The 23,968-nt window shown below is 48.9% G+C and overlaps 1 protein-coding gene and 1 pseudogene across 7 annotated transcripts in view; both read left to right on the forward strand.

The window, feature by feature from the left end:
* LOC146058575 (uncharacterized) overlaps positions 1-23,968 on the forward strand; it is a 279,259-nt pseudogene that overhangs the window by 9,096 nt on the left and 246,195 nt on the right. The gene's annotated exons all lie outside the window — the stretch shown is intronic.
* Positions 13,917-23,968, forward strand: part of LOC146058214 (uncharacterized) — a 79,165-nt gene continuing 69,113 nt past the window's right edge. For 4 of the 6 annotated variants that reach the window (XR_014469839.1, XM_083170358.1, XM_083170356.1 and 1 more), the window contains exons 1-11: positions 13,918-14,145; positions 15,653-15,794; positions 16,028-16,189; positions 16,481-16,592; positions 16,986-17,086; positions 17,202-17,274; positions 19,833-19,933; positions 21,545-21,614; positions 21,931-22,031; positions 22,196-22,265; positions 22,384-22,458. Coding sequence is in view for 5 of the 6 variants with exons in the window: in XM_083170358.1 (XP_083026484.1) it covers positions 15,675-15,794; positions 16,028-16,189; positions 16,481-16,592; positions 16,986-17,086; positions 17,202-17,274; positions 19,833-19,933; positions 21,545-21,614; positions 21,931-22,031; positions 22,196-22,265; positions 22,384-22,458 (985 nt within the window). In the remaining variant the exon portion in view is untranslated. Of the gene's footprint in view, positions 14,146-15,652; positions 15,795-16,027; positions 16,190-16,480; positions 16,593-16,985; positions 17,087-17,201; positions 17,275-19,832; positions 19,934-21,544; positions 21,615-21,930; positions 22,032-22,195; positions 22,266-22,383; positions 22,459-23,968 lie in introns of all 6 variants that reach the window. The other 2 variants (XM_083170354.1, XM_083170357.1) reach the window with 1 other exon arrangement.

Here is a 23,968-nt window from a genome sequence, read left to right on the forward strand (position 1 = left end):
TGTTATTCCCGTGTCCCTGCCCTGTATGTGTCCTATAGACATGTCCCTTGTAACGTGTGGGTGGTACACGTATGTGACACATGTTATTGTATGACAGGCTGTGCCAGAAGATGGGATGTGTTACCAGCAATGTAAAGAAGAGGCCATCGCTGCTGAAATCAGATCAGGTGAGAGAGGCTGACATACAGACGGTAGTGTCATACAGGTGATACGCAAAGAGGTCTATGCTGCTGAGATCAGATCAGGTGAGAGAGGCTGACGAACAGACGGTAGTGTCATGCAGGTTATATGCACAGAGGTCTATGCTGCTGAAATGAGATCAGGTGAGAGAGGCTGACGTACAGACAGTAGTGTCATACAGGTGATACGCACAGAGGTCTATGCTGCTGAGATCAGATCAGGTGAGAGAGGCTGACGTACAGACGGTAGTGTCATACAGGTGATACACACAGAGGTCTATGCTGCTGAGATCAGATCAGGTGAGAGAGGCTGACGTACAGACGGTAGTGTCATACAGGTGATACACACAGAGGTCTATGCTGCTGAGATCAGATCAGGTGAGAGAGGCTGACGTACAGACAGTAGTGTCATACAGGTGATACACACAGAGGTCTATGCTGCTGAGATCAGATCAGGTGAGAGAGGCTGACGTACAGACAGTAGTGTCATACAGGTGATACGCACAGAGGTCTATGCTGCTGAGATCAGGTGAGAGAGGCTGACATACAGACAGTAGTGTCATACAGGTGATACTCACAGATGTCTATGCTGCTGAGATCAGATCAGGTGAGAGAGGCTGACGTACAGACGGTAGTGTCATACAGGTGATATGCACAGAGGTCTATGCTGCTGAGATCAGATCAGGTGAGAGAGGCTGACATACAGACAGTAGTGTCATACAGGTGATACGCACAGAGGTCTATGCTGCTGAGATCAGATCAGGTGAGAGAGGCTGACGTACAGACGGTAGTGTCATACAGGTGATACGCACAGAGGTCTGCTGCTGAGATCAGATCAGGTGAGAGAGGCTGACGTACAGCCGGTAGTGTCATACAGGTGATACGCACAGAGGTCTATGCTGCTGAGATCAGATCAGGTGAGAGAGGCTGACGTACAGACGGTAGTGTCACACAGGTGATACGCACAGAGGTCTATGCTGCTGAGATCAGATCAGGTGAGAGAGAGGCTGACATACAGACGGTAGTGTCATACAGGTGATATGCACAGAGGTCTTTGCTGCTGAGATCAGTTCAGTTGAGAGAGAGGCTGACGTACAGACAGTAGTGTCATACAGGTGATATGCACAGAGGTCTTTGCTGCTGAGATCAGTTCAGTTGAGAGAGAGGCTGACGTTCAGACCATATGACTCATCATTTTGACTTTAAGGATTTCCTTCAATAATAGATATTGAGTCATTAATACCTGGTATCAGACCATCCAGTTATACCTAATATTCATCATATACCCAGAGTACCTAAGCCCTGGGACAGCCACATTGTAGCCAGTACATAGTAGTTTCCTCAGTTATGGTATTGGTGAGAGACGTGACCAATACCTACAAGCTTCCTAAAGATACAGGTAGGAATTTAAGGTGCTGTAGCAAATAGGGTTCTGCCTGTATTATCACACAAGGTTATATCCCCCTTGAGAGACCTTCTTATGAATGTTCCTAACAGAAGATGCAATCCGTTGTAGGTTCCTAATAAATATAATGTAATAATCCTCTCAGTGAGTGAGCCTTTAGGTGTAAATTTACTAAGATGGCAGTTCTATTGAATATAAGATGTTCCCCATAGTAACTAAATCATTAAACCAAAAAAAAAAAAACCAGTAGGGGCACTTTCAATTTTGAGTGTTGGAAATAACCTCTAAATACAATTTTTCATTCATGCCAATGGTGGTCACTGGGACAGTGGGGTGTGGGTGGAGCTTCAGCTACAGGCACCAAGTAGAATAGAGTTCTTCAAGTGCAGCCCAGGCTCCTCCTCCTCCACGCCCCTACAGGCTTCAGTTGTTTCTTGGTGCCTCAAGGCACAGGTACCATGGGACAGGGCTCCGTGCCCTGTCTGATATCTTCATTTTTATTTTTTATTTTTTTCTATTTTTACACGGAGACAGCGTTACGCTGCTCCCCTGTGGCTGGCAGCGGCGCGCTGACTTCCATAGCCAGACCCGCCGCTCTCCTCATGACACGGAGGACGCCGCGCTCCACCACAGGTAAGCGGGCCCTCCATGTGAGGTGACGCGCGCACCTTTTAAGTGCGCACCGCTAGCGGTCGAGTCACCGGGCGGGGTGCAGCCCGGGTGACCCTGGCAGTGGCACCCAGTCCTTTCTGCGCGGCCACTAGACCACCAGGGAGCCGTACTGTGGAGCGCCATTTTTGTTAATGGCGCAGGGCACTGATGGTTCCAGGGGAGGCGGGACCTTGATCCACAGCTCCCCGCCTCCACGCTCAGAGCGGCATAACGCTGGTTTCCCGCCTGAGCTTAGCTTCCCCACGCCCCAGCAGCGTACTGAAGACGCCATTACGCGGGACTACACGGTGGGAGAAGTGCACCAGAATCCCTGCTCCTCTACACGCTACAGGAACAGGTTTTTCAGCAGCCCTCTGTACCTCAGTATTTAGCTGAGAGTCAGAGAGTATAGTGTCTTTTTTACTGTCATCCATCTGTATACCTTTATAGTTTCAGAGGGTGTTACTGTCCACTGTATTATTGTTACTCAGTGCACACAGGGCCTGTCTGTGTTAACATGTCACAGAAAAACCCCAAAGCAAAGCCAGCTAGGGATACACCTAAACTGCATGCTTATACATGCGCTAACTGTAAGGAGAATTATTCCTCCATACAGGAGCAAGCTGGTTTGTGTGAACGCTGTTCTGCACAGGACTCCCTGGGGGGCCCCTCAGTCCCAACACATGGGGAACCCAGTTGGGCTTCCACTCTCTCAGCAGCCATGAAGGAGTTAGCAACTCAGTTAGCTGCAAACAGAGAGTCTGCTGCGCAGCCATTGCCAGCTCAGCCTGCTGTTGCTGCATCAGAGCCATCCTGGGTACAGGGTTTATCCTCCTCTGTTCAGGATTTAGTCCAAGTGTCTGCTTCTCTGCAGTCTGCATTGAGGGCTCCACCTAAACGCAAAGCACAGGCCCCTTTAGCTTCTAATCAATCAGATGCTGGGGATGACTTGGACGACCAGGTGGGGGTCGACACAGACGATGATCCTGACATAGATGATGTCGACATAGATGAACCTGACAAGGAGGAAAGGATGACCCAGTCCAGAGTAGACTCCTTAGTCAAGGCTGTTAGGATGTCTCTCAATATTCAGGACACCCAGGCCACAACACCTGACACACTTCTTTTTAAAAAGAAAAAGAAGGAGTTGGCTCTTTTTCCCTCAAATTCAGACTTAAATGAGGTTTTATCTGAAGCGTGGCAACACCCTAACAAAAAGTTTTTAGTGTCCAAACGCCTGATTTCCTTCTTTCCGTTCGCGCCAGCGGACCGTAAGAAATGGGAGGAGCCTCCACAGGTTGATGCTCACGTGGCCCGCCTAGTTAAGGCTACTACCCTTCCCATTCCTACAGTGGCCTCTCTTAAAGATCCTACTGATAGGAAGATTGAGCACTGCCTAAAGTCTGTGTTTTCCAATGCTGGCGTGTCAGCAAGACCGGCTATGGCTTCAGCCTGGGTGGCAAAGGCGATTGCAGCTTGGGCTGACTCCCTACAGGAGCAGATATCCTCAGGTACACGTCGCTCTGAATTGTTATCAACGGTGGACCTCATTAGGGAAGGGGCCACATACCTGGAAGAGGCAGCGATAGATGCAGCGGCCCTCTCCTCAAAAATTTCTGCCTCTTCAATTGCTGCCCGACGTGCACTGTGGCTGCGCACTTGGAACGCAGATTCTGATTCCAAAAAGGCATTAGAGGCCCTTCCATTTTCAGGGGAGGTACTGTTCGGCTCTGAGCTGGACAAGATTGTAGCCACCATTGCAACGTCCAAGACAGCTTTTCTGCCTTCAGCACCAGCTAGGCCTAGATCTCAGTCCTTTCGGACCTTCCGTCCACAGGGGAGACCCAGGGGTCAGCCTTCATCAAGGGCGCAGCCCGCCACAAGGCGTCCATCCGCTCCCAAGACCAAACAGTCCTGGGCGGGTCGCCGTCAGGCCCCAAAACAGGCCGACAAGCCCTCAGCATGAGGATCAGGCGGCCCACCAACCACATCAGGTGGGCGGTCGCCTGTTGTCATTTGCCGGGGTTTGGCAGGCCACTACCACCGACAGGTGGGTAAACACCATAGTGACCCAGGGTTACTCCCTCTCCTTTCAGGGGCGTCCGCCATCTCGGTTTTTCACAACAAGCATGCCCCGGGAGAAGGACAGAGCGGCTGCTCTGACCAGCTCCATTCACTCCCTGCTGGCAGCAGGGGTCATAGTGCCTGTCCCGCTTTCTCAGCGAGGAGCAGGTTTCTACTCAAGCCTGTTCCTGGTGACAAAGCCGGACGGGTCATTCCGGCCCATCCTCAACTTGAAAGGCCTGAACAAACACCTCTGCATTCCCAAGTTCAGGATGGAGTCCCTCAGGTCTGTCCTGCAAGCTCTGGAGCCGGGGGACTTCATGGCATCCCTGGACATCCAGGATGCCTACCTCCATGTGCCAATTCGGACGGACAGCCAGTGCTACCTCAGGTTTGCGGTCAAGAGCAACCACTACCAGTTTGTGGCCCTCCCCTTCGGGCTGTCAACCGCGCCACGAATCTTTACAAAGATTATGGCCACCATGGCAGCGGCCCTGAGGGCCCAGGGCGTTCGTCTACTACCATATCTGGACGACCTCTTGATACTAGCTCAATCCGCACAGACACTCCAGGGGCATCTGGAGCTAACGGTTTCCCTTCTGCAGACCCACGGCTGGCTCATAAATTGGAAAAAGTCCTCAACAACCCCATCACAACGGATGGTGCATCTCGGAGCCGTGATAGACACCAAAACCCTCAGGGTTTACCTACCGGAGGACAAGTGGATACTTCTCAGAGACCTCATCAAGCTCTTCCTGAAGCAGCACAGAGTCTCGGTGCACTTGTGCATGAAAGTCCTAGGCAAGATGGTCTCTTGTTACGACATGGCGGAATTTGCGCAGTTCCATTCCAGGCCACTGCAGAGGGAAATGCTGCGTCACTGGAACCGTTCCCAACCAGGCCTAAAGTCACAGACCTTTGTCCTGTCCAGGCAGACACGTCTGTCGCTCACATGGTGGCTCAGTCCTCTAAACCTTCAAAAAGGGCGCCAGTTTATCATTCCTCAGTGGGTGATGTTAACGACGGACGCCAGCCTCCGAGGGTGGGGAGCTGTTCTGGCAGAACACTCCTTCCAAGGCCGTTGGTCAAGGGAGGAGGCGCTGCTCCCAATAAACATACTGGAGCTAAGAGCCATCCTGCTAGCCCTCAAGTCGGCAGGCCCTCTGATTCACTCCAAACCGGTGAAAATACAATCGGACAATGCCACTGCGGTGGCATACGTCAACCACCAGGGGGGGACCAGGAGCCTAGCTGCCATGAGGGAGGTAACATCCATTCTGCAGTGGGCAGAACATCACCTGTTAGCTTTGTCAGCGGTACACATCCCAGGGGTTCAGAACTGGGAGGCCGACTTTCTGAGCCGCCAGGAGGTACAGTCAGGCGAATGGGGGCTCCACGAGGACGTGTTCCAGGAACTAGTCAACAAATGGGGTCTCCCGCAAATAGACCTAATGGCCTCAAGCGTCAACAAAAAGTTACCCCGCTACGGGGCTCGCTCAAGGGACCCACAGGCATATCTGGTGGACGCCCTGTCGGCTCCATGGCCATTCTCCCTGGTCTACATCTTTCCCCCAGTAGCACTGCTTCCAAGAGTCCTCAGGCGCCTCAAACAAGAAGGGACCACAGCAATCCTTCTAGCCCCAGACTGGCCCCGCAGAGCCTGGTACTCGGACCTTCGGGAGATGTCTCTGCAGCCACCTTGGAGGCTGCCAGCTCGTCCGGACTTGCTAGTACAAGGACCATGCCTTCATCCGAATCTAGGCAGGCTAGCTTTGACGGCGTGGCTCTTGAAACGGAAGTTTTAAGAGAGAAAGGTTTTTCTTTACCGGTCATAAAAACCATGGTAGCAGCAAGGAAACCGGCTTCTTCCCGGATCTACTATAGAATCTGGAATGCCTTTTTCGCCTGGTGTGCAAAGAAAAACCTTCCGCCTAGGGAGTTTCGTCTTTCCAGGATCCTGGCCTTCTTGCAGGCGGGCCTGGATTTGGGCCTTAGGTTGTCCTCCTTAAAGGTCCAAGTTTCCGCTCTCTCTATTTTGTTTCAGCGGAAATTAGCAAAGAGGATGGCTATACAGACCTTTTTACAAGGCGTCCTTCACATACAACCTCCCTTTGTGCCCCCAATCCAGCCTTGGGACCTCACAGTGGTACTCTCAGCACTGCAAAAACCACCGTTTGAGCCCCTAGAATCTGCAGAGCTCAGGTGGCTAACATGGAAAACGGTGTTCCTACTGGCTATTTCTTCAGCCAGAAGAGTTTCCGACCTGTCAGCATTATCCAGTGCATCTCCGTATCTGGTGTTCCACCCGGACAGGGCAGTCTTAAGAACTAAAAAGGAGTTCCTGCCCAAAGTTATTTCCAGTTTTCACATAAACCAGGATATTGTTGTCCCTGCCTTCTCCCAGTTGGAGGACTCCCCAGAGTTACGCTCTTTGGATGTTACAAGAGCTTTAAAAGTTTACGTTAATAGGACCCAATCCTTACGCAAGACAGAGGCCCTGTTCGTGCTCTATGATGCAAACAAGAGAGGTTGGCCGGCAACGAAGCAGACATTGGCTCGATGGTTGCGGCTAACTATAAAAACAGACTTATGTATCTTCTAATAAGCCAGTTCCATCCTCTGTCAGAGCCCACTCCACGCGTTCGGTAGCAGCCTCTTGGGCGGCTCATCAGGGAGCCTCAGCAGAACAGTTGTGTCGCGCGGCCACTTGGTCCTCTCCACACACCTTTTTAAAATTTTACCATTTTGACACGTTCGCCAGGGCAGATTCTGCTTTTGGGCAACGCGTCATCAGTGCAGCTCAGGTGCGTTCCCTCCCGTAAAAGGGACAGCTTTGGGACGTCCCACTGTCCCAGTGACCACCATTGGCATGAATGAAAAAAGGGGATTTTGGTCCTACCTGTAAAATCCTTTTTTCTGAATCCATGGTGGACACTGGGCGCCCGCCCTCGCACACTGATCTACAGTAATGGGGGTCGGCTTACACCTTCCTGAAACTTATTCTTCCTTTGGGTTGCTGGTTTCTTTCCTATTTCTCTTCCTTTTCCTGTACCTTGCGGGTAAGCTGTTGAACAAACTGAAGCCTGTAGGGGCGTGGAGGAGGAGGAGCCTGGGCTGCACTTGAAGAACTCTATTCTACTTGGTGCCTGTAGCTGAAGCTCCACCCACACCCCACTGTCCCAGTGTCCACCATGGATTCAGAAAAAAGGATTTTACAGGTAGGACCAAAATCCCCTTATATAACATGGTTTTAGATTTTGAAGACACAAGGTGAACAATATTGTCCTAGGATCCAGAAGCATGTCTGATCTGCTATGACCAGATATTGGCCTTTGAGCCTTATTCAGACTTGACTGCAAAGCACATTTTTAGCAAATGGGCAAAACCATGCTGTACTGCAGGTGGGGCAGATGTAATATATGCAGAGAGCGAGCTAGATTTGGGTAAGTTATATTGTTTCTGTGCAGGGTAAATACTGGCTGCTTTATTTTTATTCCTGCAATTTAGATTTTAATTTGTACACACTTCAACCAAATGTAACTCTCTCTGCACATGTTACATCTCCCCCACATGCGGTGCAGCATGGTCTTGTTCATTTGCTAAAAAATGCGCTTTGCCAGTTGAACGTGGCATTTGCAGTATTTTAAAACAATCTATATTACAAATGTGTTTGATTGCTAAAAGCTAGCCCTTCTGTTTGGAGATTTTACTATTTTAGTCTTTTAGTTGTTTTGTTATCTCTTGAAAAAACAAAGATTATTGAATAAAAAAAATGTGCTTTGCGATCAATGTTGAGTTATGCCCTTTGAGATATACAAAGTGACAAACACTATTAAAAAACCCATATTATATTCATATTACAAACACCAATCACCCATCTAAAGATTACACTGTATACAAAATTAAGCACTAACATAAATGCCAATTGGGTTAAAACATGAACCAAAACGGAATTGAATTGTCAGGGTACAACCTGACGTATGTAATGATTAACTGCTAGCCTCTGATGTATATGTAATCAATGTCAGCTCTGTCTAACATCTGTCCCAGAAAAGATTGCTGCTTCCATTATGCTGAAGTGTGTGCAACGTTAATGTCAGAGGGTTTATCTCAGTGCTTTTGTCCCCAACAGGTCCGCACGCCTCCTCACACTATCCCGAGAAGAAGCATCAGTGCTCGGAGTGTCAGCAATGTTTCCCTAATCGTTCATCCCTCGTCACCCATCAGCAGACGCATAGTGCCAGTAATCTGTATAGAGACTCTGTTTCCGGAGCGCGTTTCACCTCCAAATTGGCTCTTAGTTCCCACCAGCAATGTCACACCAAGGACAAACGATTCCATTGCTCTTTTTGTGGGAAATCCTTTCATCAGAGGACACGCCTCCTGTCACACAAAAGGACTCACACCGGGGAGCGGCCATTTTCATGCCCGGAGTGTGGGAGATGTTTTACAGATAGATCTGTTCTTACGAAGCACCAGCGGATTCACTCCGGGGAGAGGCCATTTAAGTGCACAGAATGCAGCAAATGCTTTGTGCACAAGAGTGACCTTGTGAAGCATCAGCGCACTCACACCGGGGAGAGGCCGTTTGTGTGTTCCCAGTGCGGTCGCTGCTTTTCCGATGGCTCAAACCTTGGTCGACATCAGCGAGTTGTTCACCGGTCGAGGTGAATAAACTGCCTGTCACACAAGACTCTTACACAAACTGAAATTAAAATAGTGGACATGTTTTTCACACTACATGCATTACAAGGAGCAGGGATACGTTGTTTGGTCCTCCGTCCTGTAGAGGGTGCTGTTTCCAGTTATGGAGCCATCTAATAATGCGCATAGTGAATACAGTGATACCGTCACTTCTTGGTTTGCGTTAGAATGTGTTATATCTCAGCATCACTGGGGACGGGAGACATATTTCCCATTACACACACACTCCTCCATATGATGGAATAAATTATAGTATATAGGGGCAGATTAACTTTCAGTATGGCTGTTTGGAACCTGTAATATTGCCAGCAATCGTACCACACCTTGCGCCCAGGATATCACACACCAGGAGGAGATGTGACTGATTTCCCAATGGCAACACTCTGATAGTCCTCACTGTATATCATGTACAAGCTGTCCTTAGTGACCATACACCCAGCTGTGTCCCTGCATGTTTATTGTGTTCTGTTGGTCTGATATAATTATGGATTATCTGTATATTGCATATAGTATAAAGTTGCAGACTATCATTATATCAGCATCGACGGAATGTTATGGATGGATGCAGGGCTTAAAGTGGTCCTGGAGAGGAGGTGGAACTAATCCCCCCCTTCCTCCTCATTGGGTGAGCCTGGCCAGTGACAGGGTTTTTGGCATCCCTCTGCATGCTCCCTCATATTACACCACATAGTAGTGCTCCTTACTCACCCTATAGCACACAGTAGTGTCCCTTATTCATGTTACGCCTTACAGTACTCCTTATACATGTATGCCACACAGTAGTGTTGCTTATACACAATGCCCACATAAGTAGTACCATGTGACAGCTAGACATCACATATGCCGTGCCAGAAAAGAAAGCTGCTGGGACAGTCTTTTCTGTTTGAATTTCTTTGCAGGGCTGTGGCCCTAACATTCCACGTGTCCCCCCCCACACACACACACACACTTTAACCCCAGGATGGGTGAATGTGTAAACATTCCTTATTCTAGCAACCCTGATGTCTGACTGGTACTGCGGTGATATAAGGGCACTCTGCTCAGTAGAGGGGGTGTATTGTGCAGGTAGACAGAGTCCGCACACAACTTTCCTGGTAAATCAATGAATGACTTTTACTTTCAGCACAAACTAAAAGAAAACAAAAACAGCCTAACCGGCCCTGCACTGAGGGCACCGATTCACTTCTCGGCCCCTCTTTATATGGACAGATAGTCTGCACCAGAGTCTCTCAGTCTTTCTTGCTATCTACTATAGGTGCTAAGTCTGCAAATTTGTTTCTGCTCCAAATTCTCCCACCGTGAATCGCACACAGTGGACACATTGGGCGGTATTCAATGAGCCTGATTCGCGATGTTTTTATGGCGAATTTGTGCTGTTTGGCGAATTTTTGACTAAAACGGTGAATCACTCTATTCAAGGGTATAGTGAATATAGGTCCCCTGCTGGCACCCCCGGGGGGCAGCCTGTGCTGCCTGGCACCCGGGGAGCCCACCTAACCCCCACAAACGTTCTGGGCTAGGCAGAGAGACTTCCATCTCTCTGCCTGCCACCGTCCTCAGGCTCCCTGCGGCATACGCCGCAGGAGTTCATATTCGCCAGTCAGGGGCAGCGAGCCCCTGACACGTTGAATACCGGAGCCCGCCGGTTCCGGAACGTGGCGAATGTGCAGCGAATCCTAAAAAGGATTCGCTGCACCTCGCAGGTATTCTCATTGAATACCGCCCATTGTCACCTGCTGTCAAGTCTGCACATTTGTGCAAAGAGACCATCTTGTCACCAATCACCGCACCGATGTTAGGGTAGGTTACATTTGTGTGATCTCAGGCCTGCTGTCACATCGCGGAAGGTCGATGTCTGAAAATTCACATTGGGGATCAATCCTCTGCATCTAGGTGACTGAGCAGCCATTTAGATACATAATGAGCCTTGTCTACAGACTGGAATTACGGTATGTTCACGAAATGCAATTTAAAATGCACTGATCCAAAAATGCTCTTTGGTTTTGCAAATTGCGCATGTTAAAAGAGCTGCGCCTAGTTACGGATCCATCAGAAATTATGCATAACGAATACAGTAACACATTCGGTGCAGCCTGTCGTTTGAGGACACTTTTTTTTTTATTCTAAATTACTTCTTGGCTTAAATTTGGTGAGGAACATTGGAATGGTCTTTGCTGTATCTGTCACGTTAATGCGTTGTTTGCATCATCCCCTAGAGAGGCCCTTTTCCAAAACTACTTCTGGAAGGTTCAAAATGCGCATATTATAAGTATAGTATAAGGCTCTAATTCCACCTTTTCTGAGGTAAAAACATCAAGTCCACCCTCCTGTAACGCAGCAAATATCCCATTAAAGGTTTCCCTTCCACTTTTATATTATTATTGCTGATTTTAAAAGGCGCATTGAAAAGTGGCAGACATTTTGTGGGCTATATTGATCAGCGTGACAAGTCAGCCAATCAGTTCACTGGGAGACAGTGATGTCACTTGTTACTAGTGAAATATTACGATGCATCTCCAAGGACCTCATCCCACACAAATGGCAGCATCTGCTGTGGATGAAGTCTTTTGTAGCATGTTAGTTTCCGCTATAACCTGCTGGTGTCAGTGTTGCTATTACTGTCCATGTAGCAGATTAGCCTGTGATCAGACATCGTCATAGCAACATACGAATAGAAATATTTCAGCATGTGGAGAGGGGGGGGGGGGGGAAGCACTTAAGTTTTAGTAAGCTGTCGAGGGCCACACAAAATATATTATGTATTTCCAATACCTATAAATAGAATTGTACGAACATTTATATTGAACAGTTGTTTGTGTACTTGGGGTTTTGGGTGGAATGATTTGTGTGACAGTAACAATGATTATAAATGTATAGAATATAAAACACATTCTTTTGAAAGAAAAAAAAACTTGTTGCATATTTTATTAGTCAACATCATATAATTAGTAATCTGAACATCTGTAAATAACTCTCCTGACATTGTCTGTGAGCTGATGTGATTACACAGTAGATTGCCAGGGAGAGCAGAGGTGAGGCAGCTGTGAGCTGGGGATACAGGGACTGTCAGGGAGAGAGCAGAGGTGACGCGCTATGAGCTAGGGATACAGAGAGTTTCAGGGAGAGCAGAGGTGAGGCGGCTGTGAGCTGGGAATACAGGGACTGTCAGGGAGAGCAGAGGTGAGGCAGCAGTGATACAGGAATAGTCAGGGGGAGAGCAGAGGTGAGGCAGCTGTGAGCTGGGAATACAAGGTCTGCCAGGGAGAGCAGAGGTGAGGCAGCTGTGAGCTGGGAATACAAGGACTGCCAGGGAGAGCAGAGGTGAGGCAGCAGTGATACAGGAATTGTCAGAGGGAGAGCAGAGGTGAGGCAGTAGTGATATAGGAATTGTCAGGGGGAGAGCAGAGGTGAGGCAGCTGTGAGCTGGGAATACAAGGACTGCCAGGGAGAGCTGAGGTGAGGCAGCAGTGATACAGGATTAGTCAGGGGGAGAGCAGAGGTGAGGCAGCTGTGAGCTGGGAATACAAGGACTGCCAGGGAGAGCAGAGGTGAGGCAGCAGTGATACAGGAATTGTCAGTGGGAGAGCAAAGGTGAGGCGCTATGAGCTGGGGATACAGAGAGTTTCAGGGAGAGCAGAGGTGAGGCAGCTGTGAGCTAAGGATACAGGGAATGTCAGGGAGAGAGCAGAGGTGAGGTGGCTGTGAAATGGGAATATAGGAACTGTCAGGGAGAGCGCAGAGGTGAGGCGGTTTTCAAGGCCCCACTAGACCACGAATGAAAGATGGGAGGTATGTTCACATGCGCTGATGCCACTTCTCCTCCACATCGACAGATCCTACATATGCCCCACAAGGCCATAAACCAAACTACAGCGACATTTATCTCTTCTCGATATTTCATACCCTCCAACATGACCCATTCCATTCGGTACACAATGCTCTGTTCCTGGACGTCCCTTGTAATGTATGATTGCCATCACCTGTGTTGAAACACCCTTCTCTTCAATTACCTAGTTCCACACAGGTGCTGGCAATCATACATTACAAGGGACGTCCAGGAACAGAGCATTGTGTACCGAATGGAATGGGTCATGTTGGAGGGTATGATATTTCTCCTAACCTGACCTTTCCACACTTCACAAGTACTAGGTCTCTCATCCACATGCATTATTCATTTCCATTCACGATTACAGGACTCTCCATGGAGGGAAGGGGCTGCAGTGTCTTGAATCGTGTCCTTATTCCTCCTCATAGACCCAGAAATCGCAGTATTTGCTGTGCTTGGGGTGGGGCTTTAAGACCTCGCGGTCAGTCCACATCCCCTGAAGCGCCCAGCACACTATTATATTTTCCCACAATGCTGTAGTGGATAGTAGGGTATGAAATATTGCCTGTCGGCACATGACGGCTCAATTTAAAATATATAATAATGTTGACCTTTTTCATGTTGACTTTTTGACCATGTTGACCAAATAGTGGTTGAGCTTATGACGGTCAACCTAGACACTGTAGATATACCCTCCAATTCTGGAAGGGTAGGCGATTATGACCTGATCACACCGCACATGGCCTGGGGAAGCTGAGCAGGCATATGGCAGTATGCCCTGTGCTTGTGAGAATGATGACCATCTCACTATGGCGGAATTATCACAGGGCTCACTATGGTTTTATTTAATAAAAAAAAAAAAAAAAAGCGAATTTGACCAATGTGAATTAAAAGGTTTGGGACAGTATTCCACAAAAACTTCGCCAATAGCATTTTAATATAATATTGTGATACTAAAATAAAGTGAAAAGGGTGTGAAATCTCCACTTTTCACATTGATTGAGTAAAAGTAAAAATATTAATAAATCTGCCCATGAAGAGAAATGCCAGTAATACCAGTGTTAAATATGGCCGCCGCATCCTCCTCACAGAGACAGCTCAGCTCTCCAGAATGTGTATCTGTAAACTAGACCTGAGAAATCGAGCACAATTTTGATGAAGCAGCACCTAGGCAAAGCCTGCTGATTGCCGAGTGCATGGAAGCCGGAAGCTTCGTTCCCCATTACATAGTCCGGACATAGCGGGCAGTGCTTCGGCGGCAGCCCCTCAGCGCAGCGCTCTGACACCAGCAGTGACCCGGAGAGCAGTAGCCTCAGGTAATACCGGTACACTGGTCCCCCGATGACTCCGCCATCTGCTAACACGCCTCAGAGTCAGGCAGAGAGACAGCAGCTGCTTCCTTTGTTACACTGACTCCTCCCACTGCTGTGTAACAGCTTCTACCCAGCAGCCACCACTGCCAGCATCTGCTGTATGGTGCTGTGTACCCGCTGTGCTGTCACATGGTATAGCCACCTACCTGCCATATACCCAGCAGCCACCACTGCCAGGTGCCAGCAGCTGCTGTATGGTGCTGTGTACCCGCTGTACTGTCACATGGTATAGCCACCTACCTGCCATATACCCAGCAGCCACCACTGCCAGGTACCAGCAGCTGCTGTATGGTGCTGTGTACACACTGTACTGTCACATGGTATAGCCACCTACCTGTCATATACCCAGCAGCCGCCACCACTGCCAGGTGTAAACAGCTGCTGTATGGTGCTGTGTATCCGCTGTACTGTCACATGGTATAGCCACCTACCTGCAATATACCCAGCAGCCATCACTGCCAGGTGCCAGCAGCTGCTGTATGATGTTGTGTACCCGCTCTGCTGTCACATGGTATAGCCACCTACCTGCCATATACCTAGCAGCCACCACTGCCAGGTGCCAGCAGCTGCTGTATGGTGCTGTGTACCCACTGTACTGTCACATGGTATAGCCACCTACCTGCCATATACCCAGCAGCCACCACTGCCAGGTGCCAGCAGCTGCTGTATGGTGCTGTGTACCCGCTGTACTGTCACATGGTATAGCCACCTACCTGCCATATACCCAGCAGCCACCACTGCCAGGTACCAGCAGCTGCTGTATGGTGCTGTGTACACACTGTACTGTCACATGGTATAGCCACCTACCTGTCATATACCCAGCAGCCGCCACCACTGCCAGGTGTAAACAGCTGCTGTATGGTGCTGTGTATCCGCTGTACTGTCACATGGTATAGCCACCTACCTGTCATATACCCAGCAGCCATCACTGCCAGGTGCCAGCAGCTGCTGTATGGTGCTGTGTACCTGCTGTACTGTCACATGGTATATGGCAGGTAAGGGATTTTACCATGTGACAGTACACAATAGTCCGGACATAGCGGGCAGTGCTGATGACAGCTCCTCAGCGCAACGCTCTGGCCCCCAGCAGTGACCTGGGGAGCCGCAGCCTTAAAATACTAAAAAGAGTAGAATTAGTAACAAGATATTATTTTGAAGTGTTAAAAAAGTGCTAAATTAAATATTACAGTGTGCCACCACGAAGAAGCCCGGTTACACCAACCTAGGGGCCCAATGCTCCAAACTCACCCATGAAAGTTTACTGACAGCCATTTTGTTATACAGTCTGTGAATGCTAGAGACTAACACTAGTTCAGCTGTGGGGAGGGAAAGTTTACAGTTAGATTTCTTCTGTGCCCGGAGTAGATGAGTGATGCGGCTCCCTCTATGTGGCAGAGACTATGGCAGCAAGTGACCTATATGGAGCTGACATTGTATTCCCTTCCCTAAGGAAACGTCACCTGAAGACCAACATGGAGGTCGAGGTCCTGGAACATATCCGGCACTCGCTACTGACTGACAGGAACAAAGACCTGATCATAGACAAGCTGCTGAGCCTCACCATGGAGATTATCTGTTTGCTGACGAGAGAGGTGAGAGGCGCTGAGCAGTGGCCGCCAGGAATTGTGGGTAGGAGCAGGCAGGTGCCCTCTGTGTGTGTCTCCTGCCTCTTATGGTTACAGCCATATATATACAGCACAACCTTTGTTACACAGAGATGGTGCAGAGCTGCTATCCCGCCTATATACAGCTGGGATTACTGTATGTGAGGAGATTACTGTATTATATACATAGGGCGGTGTCTTACATATTGGTGCTCTCATAGGATTTCATTGTTGTGAGAAAGTCAGGAGACCAGATGACCAACGCCAGCACCCCCCCTGTGCCAGACAGAAGCAGCCGCACGCGGAGCTCAAAAAGGGAGGCTCCACCTCATGCTCCAACAGAGGAGAGGAACCATGAGCGGATATTTCTGGCACCCACTGAGGTAAATCACGGAGAGATAGAATATTATTGTACATATAGCTGTGTATTTGTAGGGAAAACGCTGCTTTTTGTTATATAATAAATGCTATATGGCTTTTTGATTGGTCACTGATTTATGTTGTACTATAGTGTAACAATACTGATCTATCACTGGGCCCCTGGTGATTGGTCAGGGTGTACTCGGTAATTGATCCCTGACCCATCGTCTCCCATAGTGCCCTGCAGGGGAATGTATTACACTGTACTCCTAGGTGTGGCGGTAACTCATGTAACCAGCTCTCCTATGCTGCAGGTGCCTGGGAAGTGTAAGGATATGGAGGTCTCGTTCTCTGTGACAGAGTGGGACTATTCAGGCGGACACAAGGACGATGTAATGGACCCTCCGCATCTGCCTGACTCAGTGGGTAAGAGAACGTCTGTTAGGGGGTGTGTCTGTATCCTGCACCATCCAGTCACTTCTCTCCGCCCCTCTCCCGGGTGATTGGCTGTTACTGGAAGCTGCAGTTTGGGCCTAATTGGCCTCCATCACTTTGCATATGGGTCCGAAGTGACTGCCAATTCCAGCTGACATCTGACCACCGTCTATCGGATGTTGGGCTGGTGGAAGGTTGGATGACACCTTCTTCCCCCAGTGTCACTGGTCATGATGACCCTCGGGAGGTGACATCCCACCCAGATACACGTAACGGTGCAGGGCTGTTACTCCCGACACCTAGTGACAGGTCCTGTGCAGTGATATGTGCTGCTGTTATTACTAAGCATTGCTATATGGCTGTCATTGTCTGTTCTCCCCGCAGGTGAGTGTAGCTCTAGAAGCCCCCCAGGACGATGTGAGACACCTCTGTATTCCCGGCATCATATAAAGGAAGAGGACTGTATTCTCATAGAGGATGATCAGGTAGCGGGACTGGCTACATTATCTCTTCTGTATTATGTTACTGTCCTATCCTTATCCTGTGTATCCTTCTGGTATAGACGCTCGGTGTAATAATATCTCTGTCCTTGTATGACAGGATGAGCCGGGACACAGGATGTATCACCCGCAGTGTAAGGAAGAGCAGCCGATCCCTGATCCCAGCAGCTCAGGTGAGACGGCAGTGGGATTGGGTCACATGACTGAGAAATTGTGTGTGATTGTACCCTATATAAATAGCTAATTGCATTTATTTTATCATCTAAAATCGCTTTTAATTTACTGATATGCACTAAATCCCCAGAAACACTAGAGGTTATAGTAACTGATAGGACTCAGGGCTTTCAGAGAAATATCTTTGACTATATTCTCTTGTGTGTACACTCAGTATCGTTAATGATGCAATCTTTAGTGCATCATTAACGACCCCTGCTGTCAGCAGAACATGGTGGTCAATTTGACTATATAGGTAACAACCCACATGTTCAGCGGGTCCCTGTGACGTCACTGAACGATATAGTTTATTAACTATATTGGCAGTAGACGGGGTCGCCTAGTTTGTATGGGGCTTCAATATTACGCCTGTTAAGGATGTTTCCTTGCCAGAACTATATGTAGCTATAGAGCGGTCAGACTGCAGCAGTGTCAGAGCAGGTAATAATGTGCTGTACAGTGATAGATTATAGTGTTTATAGATGTCCTTATACAAATAAATAACTGTTTCACACAGTATGGATGCTGGAACCGTGGGATATAGAGGTGGCTGTAGGAGCGCGGGCACAGTGTGGATGCTGGAACCGTGGGGTATAGAGGGGGCTGTAGGAGCCCGGGCACAGTATAGAGGTGGCTGTAGAAGCGCGGGCACAGTGTGGATGCTGGGACTGTGGGGTATAGAGGTGGCTGTAGGAGCGAAGGCACAATGTGGATGCTGGAACCGTGGGGTATAGAGGTGGCTGTAGGAGCACGGGCACAATGTGGATGCTGGAACCGTGGGGTATAAAGGGGGCTGTAGGAGCGCGGGCACAGTGTGGATGCTGGAACCATGGGGTATAGATGTTGCTGTAGGAGCGCGGGCACAGTATAGATGCTGGAACCGTGGGGTATGGAGGTGGCTGTAGGAGCGCGGGCACAGTCTGGATGCTGGAACCGTGGGGTATAGAGGTCGCTGTACGCTTGCAGGCACAGTGTGGATGCTGGAACCGTGGGGTATAGAGGGGGCTGTAGGAGCACGGGCACCATGTGAATGCGGGAACTGTGGGGTATAGAGGTGGCTGTAGGAGCGCGTGCACAGTGTGGATGCTGGAACTGTAGGGTATAGAGGTGGCTGTAGGAGCGCGGGCACAGTCTGGATGCTGGAACCGTGGGGTATAGAGGGGGCTGTAGGAGTGCGGGCACAGTGTGGATGCTGGAACCGTGGGGTATAGAGGGGGCTGTAGGAGCGCGGGCACAGTGTGGATGCTGGAACCGTGGGGTATTGAGGTGGCTGTACGCTTGCGGGCACAGTGTGGATGCTGGAACCGTGGGGTAGAGGTGGCTGTAGGAGCGTGGGTGCAGTGTGGATGCTGGTACCGTGGGGTATAGAGGTGGCTGTAGGAGCGTAGGCACAGTGTGGATGCTGGAACCGTGGGGTATTGAGGTGGCTGTACGCTTGTGGGCACAGTGTGGATGCTGGAACCGTGGGGTATAGAGGTGGCTGTAGGAGCGTGGGTGCAGTGTGGATGCTGGTACCGTGGGGTATAGAGGTGGCTGTAGGAGCGTAGGCACAGTGTGGATGCTGGAACCGTGGGGTATTGAGGTGGCTGTACGCTTGCGGGCACAGTGTGGATGCTGGAACCGTGGGGTATAGAGGTGGCTGTAGGAGCGTGGGTGCAGTGTGGATGCTGGTACCGTGGGGTATAGAGGTGGCTGTAGGAGCGTGGATACAGTGTGGATGCTGGAACCGTGGGGGTATAGAGGCGACTATAGGAGGCGGGCACAGTATGGATGCTGGAACCGTTGGGTGTAGAGGTGGCTGTAGGAGCGCGGGCACAGTCTGGATGCTGGAACCGTGGGGTATAGAGGTGGCTGTAGGAGCGCGGGCACAGTGTGAATGCTGTAACCGTGGGGTATAGAGATGGTTGTAGGAGTGTGGGCACAGTGTGAATGCTGGAACCGTGGGGTATAGAGGTGGCTGTAGGAGTGCGGGCACAGTGTGAATGCTGGAACCATGGGGTATAGAGGTGGCTGTAGGAGTGCGGGCACAGTGTGAATGCTGGAACCGTGGGGTATGGAGGTGGCTGTAGGAGCGCGGGCACGTTAGAACACCCTGTACTTTGGCACCTATGGCAACATTAGATTATTATGTTACTGGTTGGTGCATCATTAGCGGCAGCTGCTGCCAGTGTTACAGCTGGTGACGCTGTGCTAGGAAGGGGGAACAGACCCCTGGACGGGTGACCCGGGTGCTGCCAGGCAGTCTTTCTGCATGATGCAGTGCTCCAAGGCTATGGCAGATACCTGTCTCTCCTCACACTGGATGTAGGGTGCTGTGGCGAGCTGCGCTCCTCACCCGGTCACTGGGCTGGCACACACAACTGACAGGAGAGCAACTGTACAGCTTCAGCCTATTTCCTGTCAGTGTAGCCCCAACTGACCTGTACATAGTATAACTGTACTTAATCTAAAGTAATATAAGTGAAAGTCTGTCCATGTAAGCGCTGTACATATGTATTTCTGTACCCATTCCTCGCAGGTGGGCGCAGTGCTAAAAATCCTGCAGACCTCTGTGAGACCCCTCTGTACTCTCCGGGCTATAGAGAGGAAGAGAACAGGACTGTATCACAGGAATATCAGGTAGAGGAATCTGGAACCTGCTGCGACATCTCCTTGTACAGATGAAGTCACGCTCATCTAGCCTGCCTATGGCGTTTGTCACCACAGCAGGCCGAGTCACACTGCAGCACAATAAATTGCACAGCTTGGCGTTTGGTGGAGGGCATTACCGGATGAGTGCAGTGCCAGCGATCAGCCACCAGATGTCGCTTTTTAAAATCACCACTGCTCATGCGTGGGATGTTTAATGCAAAGCTATAGCTAAATATTTCACATTGCGCAAGTCTCCATTGCAATGCACTGTAGCGGATGAACTACTTTACTGTTCTGTATGTTAGATAGACATTTTTCTCCGAAAATGCGTCTCATTGCGCTATTTATAACGGCTATGGGGCTATGTAAGCGAGTTTACAGTACGTTCTCCAAGAATGTGATGCGCTTTCATGTGAGACGCTCGTGCGTCCCAATCTCGGCAAATGGTGCACCAAGACGTTGTTGATGTGGCCTCGAGCACCTAGAAGGTGAACAAAATGGCTACCGGGTGTCAGCCAGGACTTCATGGACTCTGGAGCTAGCAGCATCTCATATGCAATAGCGTCTCATTTTCGATATGTGTGCGCAGTATACAGCGCGGTAATATTACAGTTATCATGGTGTACAGTACTGCTAGGGGACTTGGACACACACATTCAGTATTGTCTAGTAAGCCCAATTGACGACAGCACATGTGAAATACAGCTGGTTAATGCTGGCTGGTTAAACGCACACCCCTGGTCTGGGAGACTGCTCTTTTCACAGAGAAGGAGGTCGGCGTGAATGTCGGTCTGCCTAGGGAAGGCACTATAGAGTAAGCATGAGTTCTGCACAGTTCATTAAAGAGTTAACTACTACAGTATGCCGTGAATTGTGCGTATTGAGACTCACGGAAAGTTGTTTAGGGATAGTTTTTTTTTGTGTGTGTGTTCATAGTTATATTAAATATGTTTCAAAAATGTTTCAATAAAAGCAAAAAAATCTCTTCACTCTAAGAATCCAACCCGGGTCTCCAAGCATGGAGAGCGACACACTTATCCACTAGCAACTGGTGCTCTTCATGCCATCGGTTATGCTTACAGTATGCTGCATCGGCTACGGGAACTGCAGTACATTATGTTTATGAAATAATTTGCCTAGGGGACCCGGGCGCTCCACCTGAGAACTGTACATTATATGATCCATTTGCCAGAGCTTGTATTTAACTCTACTATACAGATGGAGCCAAAGCACCATTCACAGAGAATCTCATACACAAGCGTGTCCAATTCTCTGCGAATGGCGCGGCTCCATATGTACTGTACTGTATATCAATCCGCCGCTGGATTAGTGGAGCATTATCCACCCAGCGGTGGAGACGTGTATTGCATGCATATTGTGTGGCATGCCTCAATGTACCACAGTACGTCTGAGCGCCTTACAAGTGGCACACCATAACCCTCGCCTAGTGCGCAACTGCAATGGGTGAGCTTATGTACATCCGCTTCTCAAAGGGCAGAATGTTGTGTTATTCCCATGTCCCCGCCCTGTGTGTGAGTCCTATAGTCCTGTGTAACGTGTGGGTGGGACACGTATGTGACACATGTCCTTGTATGACAGGCTGAGCCGGGACCCGTGATCTATCACCAGCAGTGTAAGGAAGAGGCCGTTCATGCTGAGATCAGCCCAGGTGAGAGACGCAGAAGCTCTGGGGATACAATATTGCTGTATGGGGGGATATGTATATTACTGGGAATGTGGGGTATATGTTACGTTATATAAATGTCATCCCTGACCGATCCCTGGTCCCATCACAGTAAGTATAACCGTCTGTGTTTCCCGGTCGCTGGTGACTGCGGCGCTGCAGGAGAATGGACTATTAGAAGGGAGTTTGATTTGGTGGTTTTTATTTGCATGACTTTGGTTAAAAAATGTGTTTGTGCCGGCTGAGTTCTTCTTTTGCATTACCATTTATACAGATACATGTGTGTGCCCCTTTCCCATAGGTGGGTGTAATCCTACACATCCCGCAGACCCATATGAGACCCCTCTCTATACTCCGGGGTGTATGGGAGAAGAGAACAGGATGATCAGCCAGGATTATCAGGTAGAGGAACCCGGTCTGACATCTCCCAGCTCTGTTTCCTCACATGTCTCACAGTGAAAGATGTTGTGTTATTCCCGTGTCCCTGCCCTGTGTGTGTCCTATAGACTATGTCCTGTGTAACGTGTGGGTGGGACACGTATGTGACACATGTTCTTGTATGACAGGCTGTACCGGGAGACGGGATGTGTTACCAGCAATGTAAAGAAGAGGACATCCCTGCTGAGATCAGATCAGGTGAGAGAGGCTGACATACAAAGGATTTCCTGCAATACTGACAATATCGACGAGTGTAGCAGCATCCCCAATCCAGCGGGCGTAAGATGTAATATTTGGGGCTTATTGTCATACACAGGAGCTGAGGCCGGTGTAGAGCTGGATGCTGGTGACCATCGGGAGCTGCAGGAATTCCTCCCAGAATCCAGTGCAGGTCAGTGCTGCTCGCTCTCCTATAATGTGACTTATACCAGACTGTCCTATATCACATTGCCGGACAGAACGGGAGGCCATAGACTGTGCCTGGCGGCTGTTCTGGGTGTGAGCCAGTTCTGTAGCCCCTTGCTGCTTTGTTATATGTTGGGGAGGATTAGGACATGTAGTCGTCTGCACCCTTATTGGTGGTTTTTGTGCTCCTAGTTGCTTTGATGGGGAACAGGCCTCTGGGTGCCAGTAGCAGCATACAGTACTGTAGGAAGCTCATCCTCCCTATGTGACAGCAGTGGTGTCTCACTGTGATAGAGTGAGCGACCTGCCCAGAAAGTACCAGCAACTAACAGCAAGTGCATGGCCAAGTGTAATGGACAGGAAAGGGGTGGGGCTTTCCTATGGCACGTGTGTACATAAGGGCTGCTGGGTGTCTCCTTTCTTCCGCTCACCTGGCTGCATTGTGTAATATACTGACTTCGCTGAACCTGCGTCTGGTTCTCCAGTAATAAGTATTATGTGCTGATTTTAGCTTGTACGTGACCTTAGACAGGCTTAATCCCAGCAGATACTTCCTTCTCTGCAGCATATGAGCTTTGTTTATGAACTGTTCTTTACAGTGCAATAAATCTAGGGATGTTCGCAAAATGTCTTTCCCTGCTAAGGCTCCTTCAGATTTATTATCTCCGGTAACTCACTTAACATTGTACAAGCATTACAGGAGGATAATTAAATATTGCGTGCAGGAGATGCTGCTAGTGGTCTGAAAATATTTCTGGATATTTTTGGCATTCAGCAATGGCCAATTGCCATTCTACTAGATAACCAGCAACAAGCCAACCAATCGTTCATTTTGGAGCATGTGATAGGTGAAGGGCGAAAAAATGTTCACTCCGTCCAGAACTGTTTTATGCAAGTTATTTCTTACTGGAAAAGCAGCTAGAGAAACTGAAGAAAGAGATGAAACAAAGTGAGTTCACTATATATGTTGGATTTGTAAATTATTATTACTATTATTGCTTTGTCAGGACACAAAAGTGTGCAACCTATTGACATTGAAACATTACATTTTGGCTCTTGCTATTTTAGAGGTTTTACGCATCTTTCTTTCCAAATGACACCGATATTATTTTTTTTATATGGCGCCATAAAGGTTCTGCAGTGCCTAACAAAATACATAAACAAATGTGCAAAACAATTAACAACTATTTACAGTACAAGACAATGTAGGACAAGTATATGGCATATAAACATTGTTTCATCAGAGAACATGACAATTAAATAATCATAAGGGTGTCAGAAAACAAGGTTTAATAGCCTTTGAAAGGAGTATGTAAAAATGTCGGGTTATGGAAAATAACATGAGGTGAGAGGGCCCTGCTCTTGAGAGCTTACTTTCTGAAGAGGAGGGTCAGACAGGAGTGACTGAGAAAGGGGTAGAATCGAAGATGTAACAGAGGGTTAGGATGAGCGATAACTGGATATAATGTCAGGAAAAGGAAGGGTCAGATTGTTGA

This window comes from Crinia signifera, chromosome 2 (genome assembly GCF_055691185.1).
Source record: "Crinia signifera chromosome 2, ASM5569118v1, whole genome shotgun sequence".
Classification (NCBI taxonomy): Eukaryota; Metazoa; Chordata; class Amphibia; order Anura; family Myobatrachidae; genus Crinia; species Crinia signifera.